Source organism: Adiantum capillus-veneris, chromosome 13, assembly GCF_014529385.1.
Source record: "Adiantum capillus-veneris isolate H3 chromosome 13, ASM1452938v2, whole genome shotgun sequence".
Classification (NCBI taxonomy): domain Eukaryota; kingdom Viridiplantae; phylum Streptophyta; class Polypodiopsida; order Polypodiales; family Pteridaceae; genus Adiantum; species Adiantum capillus-veneris.
In genome coordinates, this window is record NC_140943.1 from 4,419,311 (window position 1) to 4,444,769 (window position 25,459).

Genomic DNA, 25,459 nt, shown 5'->3' on the forward strand with positions numbered 1-25,459 from the left:
TCACACAGGCATGGCAGGAGGGGATCAATAGGCCACGCCTTCTTTGGATAGAGCGGGCATTGTGGGCCGTCGATCTTGCAGCGTGCCCTGAATTTACCAGTTTTTCCAAGTTTACTAAATTGACCTACATTTACAATGCGACGGGTTCATCATAGAAGAAACCTTGCTTTCCACAAGCACGCGGGGAGGAGAGAGGGGGAAAAGGCAGGTGCCCAAATTTACAAGTTTTGCTGCACCTGAGTTTACCTATTTTTCCGAATTTAAACAAAGCGCATCGGACGGCTGAGATCGCACCCGATCCCCGAAATGGGCGTGAGCCATTGATCCCCTCCTGTCCATGCCCGTGTGAGATAGTGAGGAGGCTCGGCTAGCCTATCTGGCGGCGTGCACAGTGCGCACTCTCTCTCTCTCTCTCTCTCTCACCGCGGCTGCACTTGACTCTCGAGTATGACAAGCGGGGAGGGGAAGCATGATGGAGGGGATCTTCTGCCAAACGATGCAGAGAGTGAGTATGTGAGTGGAGGAAATAATGCAGAAGCTGAACTCTCTGTACTAGAGCTGGTCGCCAAAGCACGTGCTCCTGTGAAGAAGGATTTTCTACGTACACCAGGTGACCGCCTCCCTGTCATTGACGCAGCTTCTATACATGCTGTTGCAGAGTCCGAAAACACGGCTACCTCCAAGGTCTCCACCACCAAAAAGTCTAAGAGGCAACAGAAGAAAGAAAGACAAGTTGTAAGACCCTACTCTTGAGAGAGTGTGTGCGTGTGTATATGTGTGTAGGTAGAGAGAGAGAGAGAGAGAGAGAGAGAGAGAGAGAGAGAGAGAGAGAGAGTTACAAAGCTTGGACACTCCAAGTGAGAAATCAATGGCAACACACGAACAAAAACTACAACAAATGGATTGAACTTGGAGAGAGAGAGAGAGAGACGAAGGTAGAGTTTCGCTTCTAGATGCACTGGCCCCAAAGATTGGCGCCCTTTTCGGTATTTCTTTCTTGACTGCTGATCACCAAAAGTAGAACTCCCAAGGGTCCAACTTTCTGCGACCCTGCATCCAGACTCTCTGCGAGAGAGTAGCCCAAGGGCTCCTTACAAACAATACAAGGAATGCTAAAAGCAGAGCCCTCGAAAGCATTAGATCAAGCCTTGGACCAAACATTGATCATCTGTATCGTGTTGCCAAATTAGCTTTATTTGAAGGAAATACAATTTTAAACAAATTATTGGATTTATAAGTTAGAGGGTTTTCTTGCTTGAGACATCCGAGTAAGGATATTTCTAGTGCGCCATTCAAAGAAATGATGGGAGAACTGTGAACAGAAATATCTGTAGGCCACCAAGAACAGGTACTTCTAATGCGTCACATCGGTTGGGTGACAAAGAGCATAAAAAAGAAGTATTCGACCATCCGGAACAGAGATCTCTGACGCGTCATGGGATGGGGGACATAGACCATCGTGAAGGAGTTGTTCCGTAAGTTTAGTAAGAAACCATTGGACAATGTAGGCGAGTTCCATCACAAAGAAGTGTCTTCAAAGATTGCTTTCATCGCGACAAGCTGCTGTTTTTCCTCTATTTTCGGCCCATAGACGTCGCTTATTTATGAGAAGGAACCCGGGAGGTAGAGCAATTTTGGGAATTGGCTGTATATCCAACCAACAACCCCCCCTCCCCCCCCCCCCCCCCCCCCCCCCCCCCGCACCCCATCGCGTTTTGGTGTGCTCTCTCTCTCTCTCTCTCTCTCTCTCCCCCCTTTTGGCCTAGTGATCTCTCATCCTCTCTCTAGTGCCTTCTCTCAACAGCGTGTAAACACCCTACACGCGGTGTTTGTGCTTGTAGGTCATCGCGGTGCCTGTACAGTGGGGGGTGCGCGCTAAAAGCTTGTGTATGAGAAAATCTAGTGCGAGAGATCTGAGATCCGTTGGCTGCTCGGTCCCGAGAGGAGGTTTGCTCACGGTTGCCGAGGAGATCATCACCCGATCACCCTTTTCCGCTTTATCTTTGACACCATGGAGACCCCAACAACTAAAACACTCTATTGGATACACCTTAGTTATGCTACCACGACTTTTTACGTTAGAATAATGCCATCTTGAGCACCGGTCGTCTCACAAAAAGTTGAACTGTAGACCACACTACGTCCAAGAATCCCCATTCGCGGACTGTGAACATAGCACGTCCAAACATTCCTAGACAATGAACTTTTGGAACACATCCGGTCCATAATCGGGCCAACAACTATGGATTGTGTGCAACACATCCATAATGTTTTATATATTTCACGTTGGTTCCTTGCCAGCCATGAACTCCGATCGATGGGTTCAAACACCAATAACTTGAACCCCAACACATGGGTCCTAGTCATTGTAAGGAGCACTGTTTGCCCCTCTCTGCCGCTCTCAAGCCTCTCTCTGGCTGAAGCAAGTTGCAACATCAGCCATTTGACTAGAAATCTAGCATTGTGGCCACTGTGGCTTCCGCACATGTGCCATGCCAATCTCCTGAGTGGAATCTTTATAAATGTTCTATACAAGCCCTAAATTGGGTGCCAAAAGCTGGGGTTTTCATCTTGTAGAGTAGAGCCCAAAAAGATACATGCGATTGGCCCTGCTCTTGGTCGTACAGAAGTGCCACATGGCAGCGCAAATCACGGCGCGATTTACGAATGCCACATCGTCATCTTCTACACAAAATCTTGGACGTCTTCTTTTATCAGGAAAAGGTCCGGCCTCTTTAGTAGTCCTCAGAATGGTCACTAGGACCATGCTACATCTTCACACTTGTGACAGTACTCTATGAAGTAAGCCACCTTGTCGATGTAGAGCCCAAATAGTGTTGGGGAGAGTGGGTACGCTTGCTTGACACCAATGGTGCTAGCATGATTAGCTACATTCCTTATTGTGCATTGGACTCTGTCAAATACTCGCTCACACAAAACATATATGCCTCATTTGATCTCCGATGTTAGCATGATTTGATACATCCCTTCTGTGCATTGGACTCTGCCAAATACTCGCTCATACAAAGCATATATGCCTCATTTTATCTCCGATGGTATGCCCTATGACCATTGGAGCCGACGTAGTCTCCCTTGTGGAATTGTGTGTAAGGCTTTGCGGAGGTCCACAACGCAACAATTTAACTTCTTCTGCTGTACCCTCACTTGTGCAGTCGAATATCTCCCAAGTAAAAGCATGCTCCATGGTAGAGAAGGCTCTCATGAAGGCGCCTTTCTCGATGCTCACACACCCTCTTGCTGAGCATACATGCTCAACCCTGCCTCAAGCATTACTCCATAAAGGCTGGCCAAAATATGGCCAGCCATATTGGTCTTGTAGTTGCTTGGATTGATTATATCGCCTGCTTTGTGGATTGGCACAATGTTGTGCATCGTCCACTTAACAGGCAGACCCTTTGCTAGTGCCTGTTTCCCTCTACACTTGTGAGGTTGCAATTGGGTGAGTCCATCTGAAATCCGCACCAGGGTTGCTTTTATTGAGTATGTGAGAGAATCAAGAAAGTGTAATGTGCTGCCAAGAAAATAAAGAAAATTGTGTAAGGTGTGCCAAGCAATTTTAAAAACTCGTTTAATGTGTCAAGAAATTTAAGAAAATGGGTAATGTGTGTGACACTTTATAAGTATGGGAATATGATGAAGAATAAAAAAATTCATACCTTGGTAGATTACAAGAGAAGTTTGGACTTAGTTGAATCAATCTCTGTTGGTCTCTTCCGTTTTTTATTAGTGATTGCCTTCCGTTAATGACATTTTAGCGTTTACAATGTGCAGGCAAAGAAGTCAGCAGAGAATATATGCAATGCTGTTGCAAAAGCAAACGATGTCAATGCTTGCCCTTATGGCAAAGATTGCCGTTTCAATCATGATTTGGAGGCCTTTCTAGCACAGGTGTTGACTTGTGCAGTCTTTCGCCTTTCAGTTTTGTGATGAAAAACCGTGTGTTTAAAGGGACAAAGCTTCCAAGAATAATGTTTTGCAGGAAAGAGGCCGCAACTGCAGAATTGCAATTAGATATCTCTTGCATTGGAACAAAAATTTTGATGTCAATTTTCATATCGTACTTGGTGCTTTTGAGAGTTCTTTATGTTGCTACTTAAAAGACTAATTGGGATTTAATTCCAGTGTTGAAACATCATCATGAAACTGGATTGTTAATAACAAGAGAAAAGGGAGGAGTCTAACAAGCTTAATTATACGGGATCCAAGTCGGGAATGACACATCTTTGCATTAATATGTTTATAAATTTGATAAATGTATCTGCAAATCTTTTGGAAAGAGCCTTAATACTAGAACAACCTTTAAATTATCTTGTTAATTATCATGACAATGTTAGATGTGTTTAATAAAACGTGTTGTTCAGATACATTTTAGGGTTAAAAGTGAACAGGAATCGGAAATGCTTTCTCCACGTAATGTGCTTCCCAATTCAACAGCATGACACGGTATTTCCTTGTGACTATGGGGTTTAGGGAAAGTGTGACATACTTTATCAAGTGGCTTTGCTGCACAAAGATTGGCTCGAACATTTTCAGGCTTTAGCCTTCCATCCTTTAACAGGTACATGTCGTTTTTGAAGTGAGGTTGATTGCCCATGCCTTGGAGCCAAAGCCCGAAGGTCCCTTGTCTGCTGGGAATAATTGCTTGCAAGAATGACTGACTTGAGGGGGTTGCTATAGACAATGCAAATTTGACACTTGAGACATGCCAATAACAATGAAATCAGAGGTAAGTTTAACAGGTATACCCAATCTTAAGACATTAGTTCTCCAATAGACTATGGGAGACTTGCGAGCCTTACCATGATAGTGGAGGAGGAAAGAATTTGTTAAAGTCCCAGCAACTCTTCATGCCCTGGAGCCAAAGCCCGAAGGTCCCTTGTCTGCTGGGAATAATTGCTTCCAAGAATGACTGACTTGAGGGGGTTGCTATAGACAATGCAAATTTGACACCTGAGACATGCCAATAACAATGAAATCAGAAGTAAGTTTAACAGGTTTACCCAATCTTAAGACATTAGTTCTCGAATAGACTATGGGAGACTTGCGAGCCTTACCATGATAATGGAGGAGGAAAGAATTTGTTTATGTCAGCAACTCTTTGATATGCAATTAAATAGCTTTAAATGAATGTCCGCTCAAGAATAGCCCTACAAGTTGACAACCAGCTTGTGCTTTCTCATCTTGTGTGGGTATGGCTGTTGCCACTTGGTTAGAGTTTGAAAGGGATCCTGGATCAGTCAGTTGCATGAGCGCCTGGGATGTTGCGGTTTGTTTGAGGTGGCATTAACAGTAGAGTGGTTGACGCTCATTGCAGAGTGAGGCTGAATTTAGAGATGCTGTGGCACCGGATGAGAGCTCATGACATCCGAAGGTTACGACGAACTAAGGGAACCAGATGCAAGTTCATCAAAGGATTCCGGAGAAAGGGGATCATATGATAGGGTGTCTCAAGGTTCTGATGATTGAGACTGATGTGCCAATGTATAGGAGAAGCTAGCGAAGCTACCCACAGAGCCCCAGACCCAGGATAAGATTTTTGAAGCAGATCAGTATGATCTAGATGTGGATACTGCTTTTGCCAAGGTGTACAAGGCTCTTGAGAAGTCTCAAGCACGGCGTAAGAAGGTAGCCGACAAGAATCGATGCGACTTGCAGCTGAAGAAAGATGATTGAGTGCTCTTATGGTTTGAGAAGGCGCGCCTAAGGAAACGAAAGGGAAAGGAGCGGCTTTTTTCAACGCTAAGAATGTGTTACTATGGCCCTTTCCAGATTCAAGAGAAGATAAATGTTGTTTCCTTCGAACTGAAGTTGCCAGATACTTGGAAGATTCACAATACTTTTCATGTGAGTCTATCGAAACCTTTCAAGGGTGACGTGCTAGTCGACAGGGAGCTTGAGAAGCAACCTAAAAAGAAATGAGCGAGGAGATTCTCGTTCGGAAACAGATACTGGCTCACCAGGAAAGGAAAGAGAAAGGTAAAGTGAATGACAGTTCTTAGTCAAGAACTATCCGGCATTGGATGCGAAGTGGATGGAGGAGGACCTAGTAGATACTCCTCAAATATTGGAACTTTACCTTGAGGTTTTCGGTCTAGCTTCAACTCTTCCGAGAGATCCCGGAGATCAGCAGGGTTGAATCTGGTGCAGACGGGACTACACAAGAGGGGAGTCACTCCACTTCTTTGTCATAGATTACCCAGATGGAATAAAGTCATTGATTTTCCTTCGGATTTTAGGGATACTGGTGAGCTGACAATATTCTGCTGGATGACTAGAAGTACTTTGAAATGGGAATTCCTGGAAATGAATCTGATTTTTGAGTGCTGTTAGGTGTAGCGGAATGAATGTTGTATTTTCTCAAGATTAGTGATCTTTATTGCTCAAGGTTCCTTTTAGTTCTTTAGGGAAAGAGAGAGCTTTCCGTCTGTAGAGTGCTGTGGTCACGAACAAAGTGAGTGGATATTGTGCGTGCAAGTGAATGAGACTGAGAGAAAGAGAGAAGAGATACGACACCCGAGAGGTTGTAAAACCCTCCTCCGAAGGCCCCACTCTCGTCGGCGGGAGTGGTCTACTTGATTGCACAAAGGTGTACAATGCGAATGCAATGGACTGATGCAATGGGACTATGCCGATGACGACGACGGTGATGACGACGACGACTTGATGGCTGAAATCTGAGATCTTCTAATCGCTGAATTCGGGGACTGTTTTGGTGGTTGAAATTGACTGTTTTGGCTGCGTTTTTATGGCTGAAAATGGGGGAGCATCTGCAACCAACTTGGGGGGGATCTGCTACTGTATCTAAGGCTGAAAATGCTGTGGTTTGATGCAGTTTAGTGCTGAAAACAAAAACGCTGGCTGATCTTATCTCTTGCCAAAACCGCCTGGCAGATCTGGGTCAGAGAACCAAAAACGCTGGGCCTTGGGCTGAAATCGCTGAGCTTTTGCAAGATTTATCTAGCGTTCGTAGATCCTGCTGCTGCTGCTGGTAACTGGGGAAAACGCCAAGCACTGGGGGATGATGGCGATAGCTATTGAAGATGAAAATTGCCAAGGGAAGTGGGAGGATGGCGAGGGTCTACTGCTGAGAAGTTGCCTGTTGAGCGGGAAGCTCTTGCTGCCTCTTCTGCCAGAAAGTGCTAACTTGGGTTTGCTTATATATTAACTTAGCAAAATTGCCCTACCTACTTTTGTTGGAAAGTCACTTGAAAATAATAAGTGAAAATCCCAATAAATAGGAAAATAGGCTAAATGCACTGGAAAATTCCTCTAACTGATGCTAATGGATTTTGATGGGAATTCCGGTGATCATGCTGTGTGCAACCGGAGGATATGCATCTATGCTAAGTGACTGGACATGCACGGTCTACGAATAGACTCACAAAAGTGCCAGGTGACTGCTAATCTTGTCATGTGACACATCCCAACCCTATGTGTCCGTGGACAAGCTACACCACAGCAGGGTTCAGTCAGTTCAATCAAGTCTAGATTAGCAGTGATCTGGCACTTTTGTGAGTCTATTCGTAGACCGTGCATGTCCAGTCACTTAGCATAGATGCATATCCTCCGGTTCCACACAGCATGATCATCGGAATTCCCATCAGAATCCATTAGCATCAGTTAAGGGAATTTTCCAGTGCATTTAGCCTATTTTCCTATTGATTGGGATTGTCACTTATTATTTTTAAGTGACTTTCCAACAAAAGTAGGTAGGGCAATTTTGCTAACTTAATATGTAAGCAAACCCAAGTTAGCACTTTCTGGCAGAAGAGGCAGCAGGAGCTTCCCACTCAATAGGCAACTTCTCAGCAGTAGACCCTCGCCATCCTCCCACTTCCCTTGGCAATTTTCATCTTCAATAGCTATCGCCATCATCCCCCAGTGCTTGGCGTTTTCCCCAGTTACCAGCAGCAGCAGCAGGATCTACGAACGCTAGATAAATCTTGCAAAAGCTCAACGATTTCGCATAGTCCATTGCATTCGCATTGTACACCTTTGTGCAATCAAAGTAGACCACTCTCGTCGACGAGAGTGGGGCCTTCGGAGGAGGGTTTTACAACTCTCGGTGTCGTATCTCTTCTCTCTCCTTCTCTCAGTCTCATTCATTTGCACACACAATATCCACTCACTTTGTTCGTGATCATAGCACTTCTCCATAAGACGGAAAGCTCTCTCTTTCCCTAAGAACTAAAAGGAACCTTGAGCAGTAAAGATCACTAATCTTGAGAAAATACAACATTCATTCCGCTGCACCTAACAAATCTAGACTTGACTGAACTGACTGAACCCTGCTGTGGTGTAGCTTGTCCACGGATACATAGGGTTGGGATGTGTCACGTGACATCCCCTCCTTTTCAAAGTGAGGTACTGGTACCGAACTGTATGGCGTCGAGGGAGATCGTCAACAGCATCCGGAATCCTGGAAGGGACTCTTCGCCGGCCCACTCTGCTGTGTGGGTCGAGCGGTACTTGAACTTCATAAAGGTCTGCAACGCTTGCTTCTTTGGGCCGTGCCGAAAGCGACGCAAAGTCGTTTGAATCTCCTTTCTTGTGTCAACTTCGTCGAGAGATCTGCGTCTTTTGTCTTCAAGAATCTCCATGGCTAAAAATTCCTGAAACAATCTCCAACACAAAACCATGAACATACCCATTCCATGTAAAGTGAAGGAAAAAAATATTGTCTTCTCTAAAGACTGTGTATGCAATGTAGATGAACATAGAGACGGAGTGACAACCCTTTCATCAACCACATGCAAACAATGAGGTCGAATCTTTTCTGTTTGATCTAAATCAATCAACTGTTGCAAATCACAATGGAAATGCCCATGCTTGGTGCTCATACAATCATGTGCTCGTTCGGAAATGGTGTCATGCCGAGGAAGAGACATGGAATGTGACTTCTTGACATACAAACTTTTCAGCTTTTCACGAAAAATCCGCATACATTCGTGCTCATCCATGAGAGAAGCCTGCTCAACATACAATATGTCATGCCTAGGAAAAGGGATCACATAACGATGCTGACTAAAATACAGGAAACGATCACGAATGAAACATTCAAACAATGCGTGTGTATCAATCATGCGAACACATAATGTTGTGGTTGGAGCTATGGGGGATGCCGCCTGAGGGCCATGGCGAGATGATGAGCAGCAGCAGCAGAAGCGCGAGAGAGAGAGAGGAGCGACTCGACACCGGTAGAAAAAACGCTATTGTTTCTTACTTCTTGTGTAAGAGCCTTACATTGTATATATAGAAAAGTGTGTCATGCAAACTGGGCTTATAACTGAACTTTACTGCATGCCTATGAGACTTGTTCTCACGGGCTGACTGAAAAAGGGCTTGAACCCAACAATCCCCCCCTCAAGCCCAAACTGGACAAGCAACTCCTGATACCTCGAGTTTTTTGTGTACTCGTCAACAGTGAGTATTAGGTTCTCTCACAACCAAGGATTTGTGGTGTATCCATAACCTGGTGCTATGTCTGTAACCCCCCCTTGAATAGATAGGGTGTAGGTAAAAAAAGGTGAGCTACCAAAAAAATGGAGTTTTTGGTTCACTGCCAAAGCTTGGGTTTATGGTGTACCCAGTAACCTCATGAGAGTGCAACGAAATAGGGTTGAGAACTGAAAAAAATTGGGAGGTCTTACCACTTATTTGTGTGGTAGTGTCTAGAGCCCGTACAATTTTGATATGATGATAGTCGACAAGCATGACAAGAGCTGACAATAGATAATCTAAAATAAGTCTTTGAATAATGATGTTGACAATAGACAAAACCATAGATCTATGACACTAAACGGACAAACATAGTTGGTGAAATTGGTACCGTAAGTTTGAAGGAGTTCTTTATACTTCGTTCTTTGACTTCAACTCGAGAATTTGCAGCTTAGCAACGATTGGATAACCACGTCAAAAATTCTTTACCATTTTTGGGGCCGCATGTCTCTGCTTTACTTGAACCGCATCTAGTGTCATGTCTATTTGATAATCATCATCTGTCTTTTCTTTAAAAAACTTTGTGACAGCATCTAGCTTGCAAGCCATAAGTTGATTGTAGTGCCTTTTGATATACAAGCTTGTTGTTTTACGGTACGGTTGCTTCATTGCTTGCAGGTGGACACAAAGGCATTAATACTGCAGCTCGAAGCCCTTTTGAGATGCTCTCCTGTCGTCGCAAAGCTGATATCTTTTAAATCTGCTATTAACAAACAGCGAATACCGAATGCCGAGCCGAGGTTACCTGACGGTGGGAAGCCGTGCTTTAACAAATGGAATGGGTGGACACTGTTATTAAATAGCGTGAATTAAAAAAAAAAAAAAAACGATCGCGATTTTTGCAGAGAACAGCACCGACGATGGCGTTTCTTCTCAGAGCCCGTAGAGGTCGAACCGGCAGGGGCTCAAGAGGCGAAACCTCACCAACAAGCCAGGGCGAATCCATTGATGCCAACTTTGTGTCTTTTGCAGCAGGTCGACTCCGGGTCCTTCCTCTCTGTAGGCAGCGGGTCCCACAGGGCAGCTTCTTCGAGTCGAGCCGAGACCGGGGGCAGGCTCTTATGGCTCTGATACCAGTTGTTGTGGTTGGAGCTATGGGGGATGCTGCCTGAGGGCCATGGCGAGATGATGAGCAGCAGCAGAAGCGAGAAAGAGAGAGAGAGAGGAGAGACTCGACACCAATAGAAAAAACGCTATTGTTTATTACTTCTTGTGTAAGAGCCTTACATTGTATATATAGAAAAGTGTATCATGCAAATTGGGCTTATAACTGAACTTTACTGCATGCCTATGAGACTTGTTCTCACGGGCTGACCGGAAAAGGGCTTGAACCCAGCACATAATTCTTCCTGTGAGGGTTCTTTGGACCTAGGCTCGAGAGCCCAGATCAGTTCTTCCTGAATGATCGAATCGTCCTTTGGGGGTTCTTTGGACCTCGACTCGAAAGCCAAGATCGGTTCTTCGTGATTGATCGAATCTACAATGAGGTTAGGTTCGCTAGAAAAAGCATCCACTAACACATCATTCTTGTGAATAATCACATTATCTTCATGCAACTCATCAGGCTTGTGAGAAATCACATCTTGGTCATGCAAAGCATCATGCTCGTGAGAAATCACATCTTGATCATGCAAATCATCATGCTTGTCATTGGCATCCAAATCATCATGCTTAGCAATATCATTCAAATCATCATGCATATCAATATCATTCAAATCATCATCATGCTTCACACAATCATGCAAATCCTGTATGTCATGCTTTGGAGAAGAAGAAACTGAGAGAGTCTCCTTTTCCCGAATCTCTTGCATCGGTGCCTGAGCTTGAGAAAGAACTCTTCCCTCCTTGCTTTGATCTCGCGATCAAATTCTGCTTGTCTTGCTTTGTGCGCTGATTGTCTTTCTGCTTCGTCTTCTGCGTGTCTGCGTTCCATTTCTGCTTTTCTTTCTTTGCATTCACGATCCAATTTGGCTTGTCGTTCTTTGGCTTTCAAGCGTGCTTGTTAGTGCTCACGTGCTATGGCTGCCATTCTGTCTTGGTATGTGTGCTCTATGGTTGCTATTCTTGCGGCATTTCTTGCTTCGCGTTGTAAATTCTGTTCCATAAACAACAACTCCAACTCCTCCATTGGAGTTAGTGCAATCGGTGTTGTAGATGGGGAAGGGTCGGAAAAACCTCTTGGTGGGGAAAATTCTTCTTCGCCTCTCTCATGCTCATCACCTCCAAGCAAAGTATTCATTCCGCTTCGAGTGATGACCATTCTGAAGTCGTGGGTTCTTGTGGTCTTGGGTTCTTAAGTTCACGAGGAACTTGGGTTCTTGCGGGTCTTGGGTTCTTAAGTCCACGAGGACCTTGGGTTCTTGGGTTCTTGAGGGTCTTGAGGTTTTCTTTTGCTTGCAAACTGCGTTTAGGAAGGATCTTCTCTTCACCCGAGTTCTACTCCTTTCTGCGGGCGCACCCCTTGGCGGCCTTGCGCTCACACCAAGGTTGCTTTTCCCACCTCACGTCGATTGGCTGGCCGCTAAGTGCACGGTCCGCTCTCAATGAGTGAAAAGAGACACAAGGGGAGGCTGGACAAGCCCTTCTTTCTTGGGACTCCTGTCACTCTTCAAAAACACGATTAGGAATCGACACGCCCAAGCGAACTTGGGTTCGTGCGACCTCAACAAGCCAAAAAATTCTTGTGGTTCTTTCCTTGAGTGATACAGAACACTGCCAAAGCTCTGATATTAATGTTAGGTGCAGCGGAATGAACGTTGTATTTTCTCAAGATTAGTGATCTTTATTGCTGAAGGTTCCTTTTAGTTCTTTAGGGAAAGAGAGAGCTTTCCGTCTGTAGAGTGCTGTGGTCACGAACAAAGTGAGTGGATATTGTACGTGCAAGTGAATGAGACTGAGAGAAGGAGAGAGAAGAGGTACGACATCCGAGAGGTTGTAAAACCCTCCTCCGAAGGCCCCACTCTCGTTGGCGAGTTTGGTCTACTTGATTGCACAAAGGTGTACAATGCGAATGCAATGGACTGATGCAATGGGACTATGCCGATGACGATGACGGTGATGACGACGACGACTTGATGGCTGAAATCTGAGATCTTCTAATCGCTGAATTCGGGGACTGTTTTGGTGGCCGAAATTGACTGTTTTGGCTGCGTTTTTATGGCTGAAAATGGGGGAGCATCTGCAACCAACTTGGGGGGGATCTGCTACTGTATCTAAGGCTGAAAATGCTGTGGTTTGATGCAGTTTAGGGCTGTAAACAAAAATGTTGGCTGATCTTATCTCTTGCCAAAACCACTAGGTAGACCTGGGACAGAGAACCAAAAACGCTGGACCTTGGGCTGAAATCACTGAGCTTTTGCAAGATTTATCTAGCGTTCGTAGATCCTGCTGCTGCTACTGGTAACTGGGGAAAACGCCAAGCACTGGGGGATGATGGCGATAGCCAGTGAAGATGAAAAACGCCAAGGGAAGTGGGAGGATGGCGAGGGTCTACTGCTGGGGGGGTACTGCTGAGAAGTTGCCTGTTGAGCGGGAAGCTCCTGCTGCCTCTTCTGCCAAAAAGTTCTAACTTGGGTTTGCTCATATATTAACTTAGCAAAATTACCCTACCTACTTTTGTTGGAAAGTCACTTAAAATTAATAGTGAAAATAACCAATAAATAGGAAAATAGGCTAAATGCATTGGAAAATCTCCCTAACTGATGCTAATGGATTCTGATGGGAATTCCGCTGATCATGCTGTGTGCAACCGGAGGATATGCTTCTATGCTAAGTGACTGGGCATGCACGGTCTACGAATAGACTCACAAAAGTGCCAGATCATTGCTAACCTAGACTTGACTGAACTGATTGAACCCTGCTGTGGTGTAGCTTGTCCACGGACACATAGGGTTGGGATGTGTCACGTGACAAGTGCTCACTCATGTAATTGTGTTTGAGTGCAGGTTTGAAAGACGAAATGACTGCAACATTTTGGTCTTGAGATTCTATGGACATGATCGCAATAAGAATTAGTTAATTTAACATTAGCGAGGTCCGGTGTGGATCTAGATGCGATTGCTAAACACGTTACCAGGAATCATGGTCCATTTGATGTTCAGTGACTGTCGTCTCTGTGCTAGTGTTGGATTTGTGTCATATGGTGCGTTGGTACTTAAGAGTCAGTAGCTACTGATTATGTTTGATTTTGCAGGCGTAATTTGTAATGTGCAACAGAAGTGAATGATAGTGTATGGCTTAGGATAGTGAACAGTAAGTGCTTAAGGTTCCTTTTCACTGACGGAAGGGAGAGCCTTCCTTGACTTAATGAGAGAATGTGCAATGACCAAACAAGAGAGTGGAATGCTAATTGTGAGTGAGAGCGCAAGAGAGTGCTAGAGAGAGAGAGAAGAGACGACACCAGATTCGGTCCCAAACCCCCCTCCAAGGAACCCCAACCCCCTCTATTGCTAGAGAGGTATTTTCTTTAGATTTCACAAAGTCTGGTACAATGCTTCTACATGCTGTGGTACTTGACGACGACGACGATGACTATGACGATGGCGATGTTGATGACGACGACAAGGTCAATGCTGAAATCTGAAAATGCTAGACGCTCTGCTATGGATTTGCAACTGTGGTGGTATTGCGGGGCTGATTTGCAACCGCCGGCTCATGCAAGGGCTGAAATGCAAAAACGCTGGCTGTAATTGCTGAAACTGAAAACGCTAGGCTGATCTGGGTTGTGATGGGAAATCTGGCGAGGATCTGCAACTAGAGGATGTGGGTTCTCGCGAGGCTAAGGCTGGAAACTGAAAACGTTGATGGCTGTCGGCCGAAAACGCTGTTTCCCTGATGCTGAAAATGCTAGGCTGATCTTGAGAAAACGCTGGGAGGCATGTGCACCTGATGCTTGTGCTCCCTTCCTGTCTTCTGCATCTCTCTAGTGCCAAGGGCCTTCCTATATAGCTGCCAATTCCTAGGTCGAGCAAGGTCAATTTAGCCCCCACGATTCTGGATAAATTAATAAGTCACTTAATAATTGAAGTGGCCTATAAGAGGTGGTTCCCACGTGCACAAAACTGGGTTCAAGTGATGGGGAATACTCATGCTTGGTACTTGTTACTGATGCTAATGGTCCTGGGTTGTGCAATGAGAGGGTATGCAGCTACTCTAAGTGCCTGGACATGTACGGCCTACGCACAGGCTCACGAGGTTGCCAGAACACTTCCTAGGCTTTCTAAACCCTAGTAGTAGGAACAACTTGTCTACGTACACATAGGGTAAGATGTGCATGAGACACCCCCCCTTTTCAAGGTGAGATACTGGTATCGAGGTGTATGGCGTTCGTAAAGTCTGCCAACAACTCCTGGGATCCTGCGAAGTGCTCCTTGCCAGCCGACTCTGCTGTGTGGGTCAAGGAAGGATCGGGACGTACGTACGGATCCGTACGGTAATGTACGTCCGTATCGTACGGCATGGTACCGTACGGATCCGTAGTGTACATAATTTTTTTGGTTTTAAAAAAAAAACCCTACATGAGTGGCCTTTTATTTTCGCCTGGCTGGGTTTAGTTTGGGCGCGTGATTTTATTGGGGATTGTCTGCAACAGTGACTTGCAACCTGCAAAGTCCCTGCAAAGTCCATCTGCAGAGCCTTTTCGCGCGTGTTTACAGGTAAGAAAGCAAATCTTCTGTCTCTCCCTCTCTCCCTCGCACATTTCTTTGTGATTCTATGGTGATAGCACATGCGTTTTAGTCACAATGTTGTGTTCCTACTGCATGTGTAGGTCTACCATGCCTCACAAACCCAACCCAGACTGGAGCGCACACACCAATGTCATTGCGGTGGTAAATACAGGAGGGCAAGCAGGATCAGGAACACGCACTTGGACTTGCAAATATTGTGGAAGCAAAAGACAAGTACGGTGATGTGTGTGTTGAGGCATCTTACTGGCATCGGCACTACTGACCAATGCGGAGGATGCAAGCTTGTTCCGCGAGAGATCAAGGATGCTTTGATTCTAGAGCACTTCTGGGAGGGAGTCTTCCCTCGTCCAAGGGTAAGAAAGCAGATGAGGCAACACAGGATGCCTTGCAGGATGCATTGTTTGCAGATTTTCCAGATGCACCTACTCAGCAGGAAAAGGACGTTAGCAGGAAAAGGGCTCGTTGTTCTCAGGATGTAGATGAGGATAGATCAAGGGACACGCATGTATACGCAGTCTACTTTGCCTTCATGTGTCCATGCAGAGTCCTGGGTAAAAGAGAGGTAAAAAATTGCAGAAACAGAGATTGCTCGCACTCTCATAGAGTGCACCATTGCATTTAATGTCTTGCCGACAGAGCAATGGAAGCGAATGGTCCGAGCCATTGCACAAGTTGGCGCCACAGATTCCTGGAGTGGCTTGGATTATCAGAAGATGTGCACAAAAATGTTAGATGAGTAGCGAGAGACCATTGACAGAGCATTGGTCCCAGTGAAAGCTGGGTGGCAGCAGTTTGGTGGTAATATCATCTCTGATGGGTGGAGTGATATTCGGAGACGCCACATTATCAACATCCTTGTTTCCTCTTGCCTTGGTACATACTTTCTACGTGTTGTGGATGCGGGCAAGGCTGGTGAGCGTATTTCGGTAGAGTTTATTTTTGGGTACATTCGGCAAGCCATCAAAAAGGTCGGGAAGGATAATGTCGTACAAGTACTCTATCATTCTCGAGAGTCGAATCTCTTGTGCTTTTTAGTTTGTCGAATCTCTTGCTCTTTTTAGAAGCCATAGTTTGTAACTAACAAGATACTGGTCGTATAATGGTCACTGGTTTTGCAGGTTGTTACGGACAATGCCTCTAATTGAAAGGCCATGGGGGAGATGGTTGAGGCGGAGTTCCCTCGCATAGTTTGGACTCCATGTGCTGCACATTGGCTCGACTTACTCATTGAGGATATTGGCAAGTTGACTTAGGTACAGCCTATTGTCTATGATGCATCGAAGATTACTTTCTTCCGCAAGAAACAAAAAGCACTTGCTATATTCAGGAGTCACAGCACACTAGACATGGTGCGTCTCTCGAACTCTAGGTTTGCATACATGTACCTAGTACTTCAAAGGCTTTACAGGTTGAGGGATCCACTGTTGCTGACAGTTGTGGACCCTAAGTGGCGGTTGATGCACCATGCATAGATGGAGCCTACCAAGTACATACAAAGGAAAGTGCTTCATGAGAGCTTTTGGGTAGAGGTACACTCTTTGGCAGTGGCTCTCCAGCCTCTCTACGTTCTCTTGCGTATGACAGACATGGACGGGTTGACTCTTGGCGTTGTGATGAGGCATCACATAGCAACATATACCTCCGTGACATCAGAGCGGTAAGTCCTTAGTCAATGCATTTGAAAATTGGTATTGTATTTTGGCTCGGCCTTCTCGCTTGATTCTTGGAAAGTTGGATGTTGTATTTGTTTTAAGTCTTGACTGTGAAGTCTTGTGAATTGCAGGCCGGATGGCATCCTCGCTATTGTGGAGAGTAGACAGACGTATATGAGTCGTCCTATTTATCGGATGGTTGCTATACTCCATTCTCTCTACAAGACTCCAGAGCTTTTTGCAGACACCGGTTTGCTCAACTTGTGACTGTAGTACATAGACAGGATGTTCACTGAGGATGAGCAAAACTGGACCTTGACAATGAGATGAGCAGCTACATGAACAATCGGGGACTGTCTTTCTTGAGGAGTGTGTCTTTGAGGCAGCTACAAGCTTCCCCTCACTTGGTGGCAGAACTATGGCAGAGTCGGGCTCCCAAATTTGTGCAATCTTGCACTACGTATTCTCTCAGTGGTATTCTAATTTCTCGCATAAACCAAGTAGTTTGTACTACGCTTAGGGTGTTTCGTGGTTCTCATTTATTCCTTTATCTTGTGTGTCACGTGACACATCCAACCCTATGTGTCCGTGGACAAGCTACAGCATGACCACGGTTCAGTCAGTCCAGTTAGTCTAGATTAGAAGTGATCTGGCACTTTTGTGAGTCTATTCGTAGACCGTGCATGCCCAGTCACTTAACATAGATGTATATCCTCTGGTTGCACACAGCATGATCATCAGTATTCCCATCAGAATCCATTAGAATCAGTTAGGGGAATTTTCCAGTTCATTTAGCCCATTTTTCCTATTTTTGGTAATTTTCACTTATTATTTTTAAGTGACTTTCCAACAAAAGTAGGTAGGGCAATTTTGCTAAGTTAATATATAAGCAAACCCAAGTTAGCACTTTCTGGCAGAAGAGGCAGCAGGAGCTTCCCGCTCAACAGGCACCTTCTCAGCAAGAACCCCCATCAGTACCCCTAGCGTTTTGTTCTCCACCAACACCTAGCCCTGTCGTTTTTGCATATCCTCAGCACCTGCACAGCCCTGACGTTTCTAGCCTCTCCATGATCGCCAGCAGTTCCCAGAACCAGAGTTTTTCACTAACGCTATCAGGCAGCCCACCGTTTTTGGTTTTCAGCCCTTATCGCAGCAGATGCAGCAGCGTTTTCAGCTTTGAAGACGGTAGCAGATTCAGCCCTAGTTGGTTGCAGAAGATCCCTATTTTCAGCCCATACAAACGCAGCCAAAACAGTCATTTTCAGCCACGGAAAGAGCCCCGAATTTCAGCAGATAGAAGACCACATTTCAGCCCTAAAGTCGTCGTCGTCATCACCGTCGTCGTCATCCGCATAGTCCCAAGTTGCATCAGTCCATTGCATAAGCATTGTACCACTTTGTGCAATCAAAAGTAGACCACCCTCGCCGACGAGAGTGGGGCCTTCGGAGGAGGGTTTTACAACGTCTATGGTGTCGTATCTCTCTTCTCTCTATCTCTCAGCCTCATACACTTGCACGCACAGTGTCCATTCACTTTGTTTGTGATCATAGCACTTTCCATTAAGAATGGAAGGCTCTCCCTTCCGTAAGAACTAAAAGGACCCTTGAGCACAGTTCGGAGCACTCATCTTGAGCAAAGCGCAAACAATCATTCCGTTGCACCTAACATTGGTATCAGAGCTTTGGCTGTCATAAAAATTAATATCTATCCAACCCAAATGATTTTCTCATATTAAACTGATCACTTAATGTGGGAGAATACACGGGAACAAGGGTTAAGATATAGACATGTGCTTATAGATCTATCTCAACACGGGGCCAATGGTTAAGGGGCCCAAATGAGAGATGGTCTGTCAAAGAGCAAGGCTAACCAATGGAGCATAAGACCTTAGGGTTAGCTTCATTGAAGACCTCCAATAATGTGTGTAAAAGTCCTTTGACCTTAGGTAAGCTAGGGCTGAGCTTGAGGTGGGAACCCGGCCCAAGCTCGAGGTGCTTGACGTGCTTGAGGTGCTTGTCGTGCTTGAGGTGTTTGTCCTGCTTGAGGTGCTTGATTAAGGTGCTTGAGGTGCTTGACTTACTCCATGCTTGAGGTGCTTGACTTGCCGCTTGATTAAGGTGCTTGAGGTGCCTTGACATGCTTGCCTGAGATGCTTGTGGGAATACCTCCTAGTCCAAGTGCTTTGTCATGCTTGATGACTAAGGTGCTTGAGCTCCTAGAGTCAAAAGCATCCCTACAAGAGGGGGGGCGAGCCCTTTTCCTAGGGATTAGAGAGAGAACACACACTCACACTCACAAGGGAAGCCCCAGCTTGAAGAGGCAGCAAGGACACATGTCAGGTCCCTACCCATGTTACCTTCATGTGTTGCTTGAAGCCTATTGGCTAGGCTTCAAAGGGGTCCGATGATAAATTACTTGAATTATCTAATTGTTTTTGCATTTATCAAGTCCTCTCTCTCAAAGGGGAAAGGGGGACACTTGTCCCAAGGCTATCCCTGTTGCTTGTAATGGCTTCTGCTTGTGATTGGCTAGGCCTGGAGGGGTCCAATGAGCTTCAAGCATGAGCTACAAGGGGGGGTCGACCCAAGCAAGCTAGGGGGGTGCTTAGGGGGTATACTCACCCACACACACTCACAAGCACTCTCATTGTGTACTATGCAAAGTGCAAGAGCTCCCTCTCCTTCTCCAAGCAAGTAGAGGTTGAGAGCCTACACCAACACTCTTGGCTATGGAGTGCAAATCCAACCAAGAGCCATGCTTCAATGCTTAAGCTTGCCATCTCCTTTTCTTCATTACTATGCTATTATGTATGCTAGCAACAAGAGTATGATAAGTGAGGAACTAATTCTTTCTCCTACGAAATGTTTCTTCTTCCTCTTCCCTACCCTCATTCCCTACTAGCTCTCTCCACCTTCGAAGGTGTTTGAGGTCTTGGGACTGAGGCTTGGGATAGTTAATGCTTTCTACAAGTGCATGTTATGCTTATTGCAAGAAGGCTAATGGTTTATTGCAAGTAGATTAATTACTTAATGCAAGTAGATTAATTGTATTGCAAGGTAGATTAATTATTGCTTTAAGCACAAGTTGATGTATAAAAGTATACATCTTCATGCACTCAAATGATTTAGGGAACACAAAGATTAATGATGTTCACAAGTTCTTGATTGTTTTCAAGCTAAGATTGATTGTTGAAATTATGCAAAAGCTTGGTGTGTGAACCTTCCATCTCCATATTGCCAAGTAGGTCTCAAGGAACACAGATTGTATTGTACCAAGTCTCTCTTAATGAGAGAATCTATAATACAAATGCCGACTCCACATAAATCCGGTCCTCAACTGTTGTCATATTCTCTACACTCTCTCTCTTGTAAAAGTATTGTTCATGCCTAGTTAATTAAGTGTTATGATAGAGTTGCTACTACCAATTAAGTTCACCCTCTATGCTCTCAAAATTGCTCACTCTAAATTCCGCTATTCTCTAAGTTCATAGGCCATTCCCATTACATTGGCAGTGTTCTGTATCACTCAAGGAAAGAACCACAAGACCCACAAGATTTTTTTTTGCTTGTTGAGGTCGCATGAACCCAAGTTCGCTTGGGCGTGTCGATTCCTAATCGTGTTTTGTTGAAGAGTGACAGGAATCCCAAGAAAAAAGGGCTTGTCCAGCCTCCCCTTGTGTCTCTTTTCATTCATGGAGAGCGGACCGTGCACTTAGCGGCCGGCCAATCGACGTGAGGTGGGAAAAAGCAACCTTGGTGTGAGCGCAAGGCCGCCAAGGGGTGCCCCCGCGGAAAAGAGTAGAACCCGGGTGAAGAGAAGATCCTTCTCAAACGCGATTTGCAAGCGAAAGAAAACCTCAAGAATTTCAAGATCCTCAAGAACCTCAAGACCCTCAAGAACCTAAGTTCCTCATGAACTTAAGAACCAAAGATCATAGTGCACGGTCGTCATCCGAAGCGGAATGGATACTTCGTATACAGGTAATGAGCATGAGAGAGGCGACGAAGATTTTTCCCCACTAGGAGATTTTTTCGACCCTCCCCCTTCGCCATCTACGCCACGAGTTGTACTAACTCGTATGGAGATGATGGTCAAGTCGATGTTGGACATGATGGCACAACAACAAGAAACGAATCAAGTTGCGTTGGCACATCTCGCAAGCAAAGCAGAACAACAAGAAGCTAAGGACCGTGAGCGCGACGAAAGAAACGGAAGACTTGCCGCACAACAAGAAGACAATCGCCTTGCTTTAGAACGCGAACGCGATGCACGAAAAGAATGAAAAGAACTAAGATAGGAGGAAGCGGCAGCACGAAGCGCGCCCTTGGAGGTCGAGCGAGAGGCTCAACGAGAACTATGCACTCAAGAATTGATTCGGCTAGTACTTGCCTCGAAGTCCAAGCCACCGAAAGATCGTGGGACTTCATCAAGTGGCGCAAGCCACGATGCGGATTCCAACCATCCAGTCACAGAGAAGTTGACTTTCAATAAGTATGACGGTAAGATGGATGCTACGGTTATTCATTCTTGGTTGCATCAATTTAATGCTTATTTTGCGACAACTAAAAAGACAAGAAATAGCAAAGTTTTGACGGCAGCTATGTACCTTGCCGGTGATGCCATCAATTGGTACCACACATGGCAAGAGGCACAGCTAACCGCGCACCTAGAGGAAGCCGACAGATTCACGCCCCTTTCCTTCAATTGGGTTGATTTCCAAGACAAGCTCAAGGTGCGGTTTATGCCACCTCAGTACCTTGCACGATTGAAGGACGATTGACGCTCTCTCAAGCAAATGGTATGCCAGTCATGTTTTTTTCTAATCGTGTTTTGCAACTAGGCACTCAATTACGAAACTCGGATGATGAGCGCAAAGAGGCTTTTCTCTTTGGATTGGACGAGTAAATCAAGTACGATGTCGAGGTGCTCGATCCAATCGATCTCAACAAGGCGGTAGCGACTGCTCTAGCACATGAGATGAAGCACAACAAGGGAAAGCCTAAGGAGAACAAGACTTCCACAAGTACCTCGCAGACTTCTCAGAACCCTCAAAACGGTAACAATGGTAACTCTTCTAACCAATCTTCCAACAGTCTCTCAGAAAAGAATTCTTCCGATGAATCTAAGGGTAAAGCTAACACATTTGCTAAACCTAAGCTTACTCTAGATGAAAAGGTAGCACAAGGAATTGTAGGAAGATACATCACGTCCGAAGAGCAAAGCACTTGTTCTAAGGAAGGTCGTTGTTTTCATTGCCACATTAAGGGTCACATAAAAAGAACATGTCCTAAGCTTGAATCGAATGAATCTAAAGAATCCACAGAACCCACTTCCTCTGTCAATGCAATGAATGGTAACACGAGTGTGCCTCACGTTTCTCCTGACCCCCCATTGATGATTCTCTCATTAAATGTTATGGTTGCACGTCGGGGCAACGTTTTGTCATATTGTTTGACCGAGGTAGTATGCATGATGTGATCAGTTCCTCACTTGTTGAGAGAGCCGGCCTCGAAGTTAGTCCGAGATCTCCTATCGAGGTCTCTGGCTTTCGTCCCGATATGGACGCTTTTATCACGGAGGAGTGCCTTGATGTGTTGTTTGCAATTCAACAAACTGCCTGCACTAGAAGATTTCTTGTTTCTCCTCTCTTAGGATATGATAAGATTTTGGGGATTCGATGGTTTCGTGATAATGACGCTCTCATTGATTTTAAGACTAACACTTTCACTCTCAATGTCGAAAGTGATTCTCCTTTGTCATTCATGGAGAGGACATTGTTCATTCTCCATCTCTCATTGCTAATATGTAGGACAAGATTGAAAGGATTGAGGAGAAGGAGACTCTCTCAGTCTCTTTTTCTCCAAAGCATGACACACAAGATTTGCATGATGATTTGAATGACAATGATTTGTACGATGATTTGGATGATAAAGACCAGCATGATGATTTGCATGACGAAGATGTGATTGTTCACAAGGATGATGTGTTAGTTGATGCTTTTTCTAGCGAAGCTAACCTCGTTGCAGATTCGATCAATCACGAAGGATTGATGTTGGCTCTCGAGCCTAGGTCCACGGAACCCTCACAGGAAGTATTATGTGTTCGCATGATTGATACGCACGATTGTTTGAGTGTTTCATTTGTGATCGTTTCCTGTATTTTAGTCAGCATCATTATGTGATCCCTTTTCCTAGGCATGACATATTGTATGTTGAACACGTTTCTCTCATGGATGAGCACGAATGTATGCGGATTTTTCATGAAAAGCTGAAAAGTATATATGTTAGGAAGTCACATTCCATGGTTCTTCCTTGGAATGACACAATTTCCGAACGAGCACATGAAAGCATGAGCACCAAGCATGGGCATTTCCATTGTGAATTGCCACAGTTGATTGCTCTAGATCATAAGAGAAAGATTCGATCTCATTGTTTGCATGTGTTTGATGAACGGGTTGTCACTCCGTCTTTATGTTCATCTACATTGCATACACAGTCTTTAGCGAAGACAAGATTTTTTCCCTTCACTTTACATGGAATGGGTATGTTCATGGTTTTGTGTTGGAAATGGTTTTAGGAACTTTCAGCCATGGAGATTCTTGAAGACGAAAGAAGCAGTTCTCTAGACGAAGTTGAAGCAAGGAAGGAGCCCCAGAAGACTTTGTGTCGCTTTCGGCGCGGCCCAAAGAAGCAAACGTTGCAGACCTTTATGAAGTTCAAGTACCGCTCGACCCACACATCAGAGTAGGCCAGCGAAGAGTCCCTTCCAAGATTCCGGATGCTATTGGCGATCTCTCTCGACGCCATACAGTTTGGTACCAGTACCTCACTTTGAAAAGGAGGGGATGTCACGTGACACATCCAACCCTATGTGTCCATGGACAAGCTACAACATGGCCAGGGTTCAGTCAATCCAATCAGTCTAGATTAGAAGTGATCTGGCACTTTTGTGAGTCTATTCGTAGACCGTGTATGCCCGGTCACTTAGCATAGATGCATATCCTCTGGTTGCACACAGCATGATCATCAGTATTCCCATCAGAATCCATTAGAATCAGTTAGGGGAATTTTCCAATGCATTTAGCTTATTTTCCTTATTTTTGGTATTTTTCACTTATTATTTTTAAGTGACTTTCCAACAAATGTAGGTAGGGCAATTTTGCTAAGTTAATATATAAGCAAACCCAAGTCAGCACTTTCTGGCAGAAGAGGCAGCAGGAGCTTCCCGCCCAACAGGCACCTTCTCAGCAGGAACCCCCATCAGTACCCCTAGTGTTTTGTTCTCCACCAACACCTAGCCCTGGCGTTTTTGCATATCCTCAGCACCTCCACAGCCTTGGCGTTTCCAGCCTCTCCATGATCGCCAGCAGTTCCCAGAACCAACATTTTTCACTAACGCTATCAGGCAGCCCACCGTTTTTGGTTTTCAGCCCTTATCGCAGCAGAAGCAGCAACGTTTTCAGCTTTGAAGATGGTAGCAGATTCAGCCCTAGTTGGTTGCAGAAGATCCCTATTTTCAGCCCATAAAAACGCAGCCAAAACAGTCATTTTCAGCCACGGAAACAGCACCGAATTTCAGCAGATAGAAGACCACATTTCAGCCCTAAAGTCGTCGTCGTCATCACCGTCGTCGTCATCGGCATAGTCCCAAGTTGCATCAATCCATTGCCTACGCATTGTACCACTTTGTGCAATCAAAAGTGGACCACTCTCGCCGACGAGAGTGGGGCCTTCGGAGGAGGGTTTTACATCTATGGTGTCGTATCTCTCTTCTCTCTATCTCTCAGTCTCATACACTTGCACGCACAGTCTCCATTCACTTTGTTTGTGATCATAGCACTTTCCATTAAGAACGGAAGGCTCTCCCTTCCATAAGAACTAAAAGGAACCCTTGAGCACAGTTTGGAGCACTCATCTTGAGCAAAGCGCAAACAATCATTCCGCTGCACCTAATCATTCCGCTGCTCAGCTGGTGCTTGTGAGCGCAATTGGAGCGCCTACTCTCTGATACACACGAAGATTCGAAACCGCTTGAGCACTATGCAATTGGAGAAGTTTGTCGAGCGAACATAAAGCTCGTGCGTAGTTTTCATGCTTTGGGGTTACCCAAGCAGGTAAGTCTTAATAAATGATCATTGCTACATGAGTCTTGGATATGAGAGACTCGATGTTAAAAATTAATACTTGGCTACTTAAACTTTTGAGCAAGTAGATCAGACTCAAGTGAAGATGGTTCCAGATCCTACTGCACAGGAAATAGATTGTCGGATCAGAGATGACCAGGAGGAGATTCTTCAAGAGCTTCATAGAGAGCTTGAGAGTGTGGACCGGTGGGTCACTAGATCACGAGCACAAGCCCTGGCCATCGCTCTTTGCCAAGAGGTTGTAGATCCAGAGAGAGCACGATGGGAGAGCATTCGCAGAGGCAAGCTGCCTGTGCGTAGTAGTCGTGGTTGTGCGAATTAGGCAGTGTGTCTCTTTCTGACTGAGGAGGAGGATGGCCCATTTGAGCTGCTGGAGGCAAGTGCTTCAACAGATCCCACCATTGTTGAGCCAGAGTTTGATGAGGAGGGCAATGTCTTGACAGAAGGAGACATGGCC

General features: G+C 45.2%; 1 protein-coding gene across 3 annotated transcripts in view; it reads left to right on the top strand.

Annotated features, from left to right (window-relative positions):
* The first annotated feature begins 303 nt into the window (after window positions 1-303).
* LOC147443541 (FMN-linked oxidoreductases superfamily protein) overlaps window positions 304-25,459 on the top strand; it is a 102,389-nt gene continuing 77,233 nt past the window's right edge. The window contains exons 1-2 of one of the 3 annotated variants that reach the window (XR_015189975.1): window positions 304-735; window positions 3,793-3,909. Coding sequence is in view for 2 of the 3 variants with exons in the window: in XM_086526341.1 (XP_086382467.1) it covers window positions 448-735; window positions 3,793-3,909 (405 nt within the window). In the remaining variant the exon portion in view is untranslated. The remainder of the gene's footprint in view (window positions 736-3,792; window positions 3,910-25,459) is intronic. The other 2 variants (XM_086526341.1, XM_086526342.1) reach the window with 2 other exon arrangements.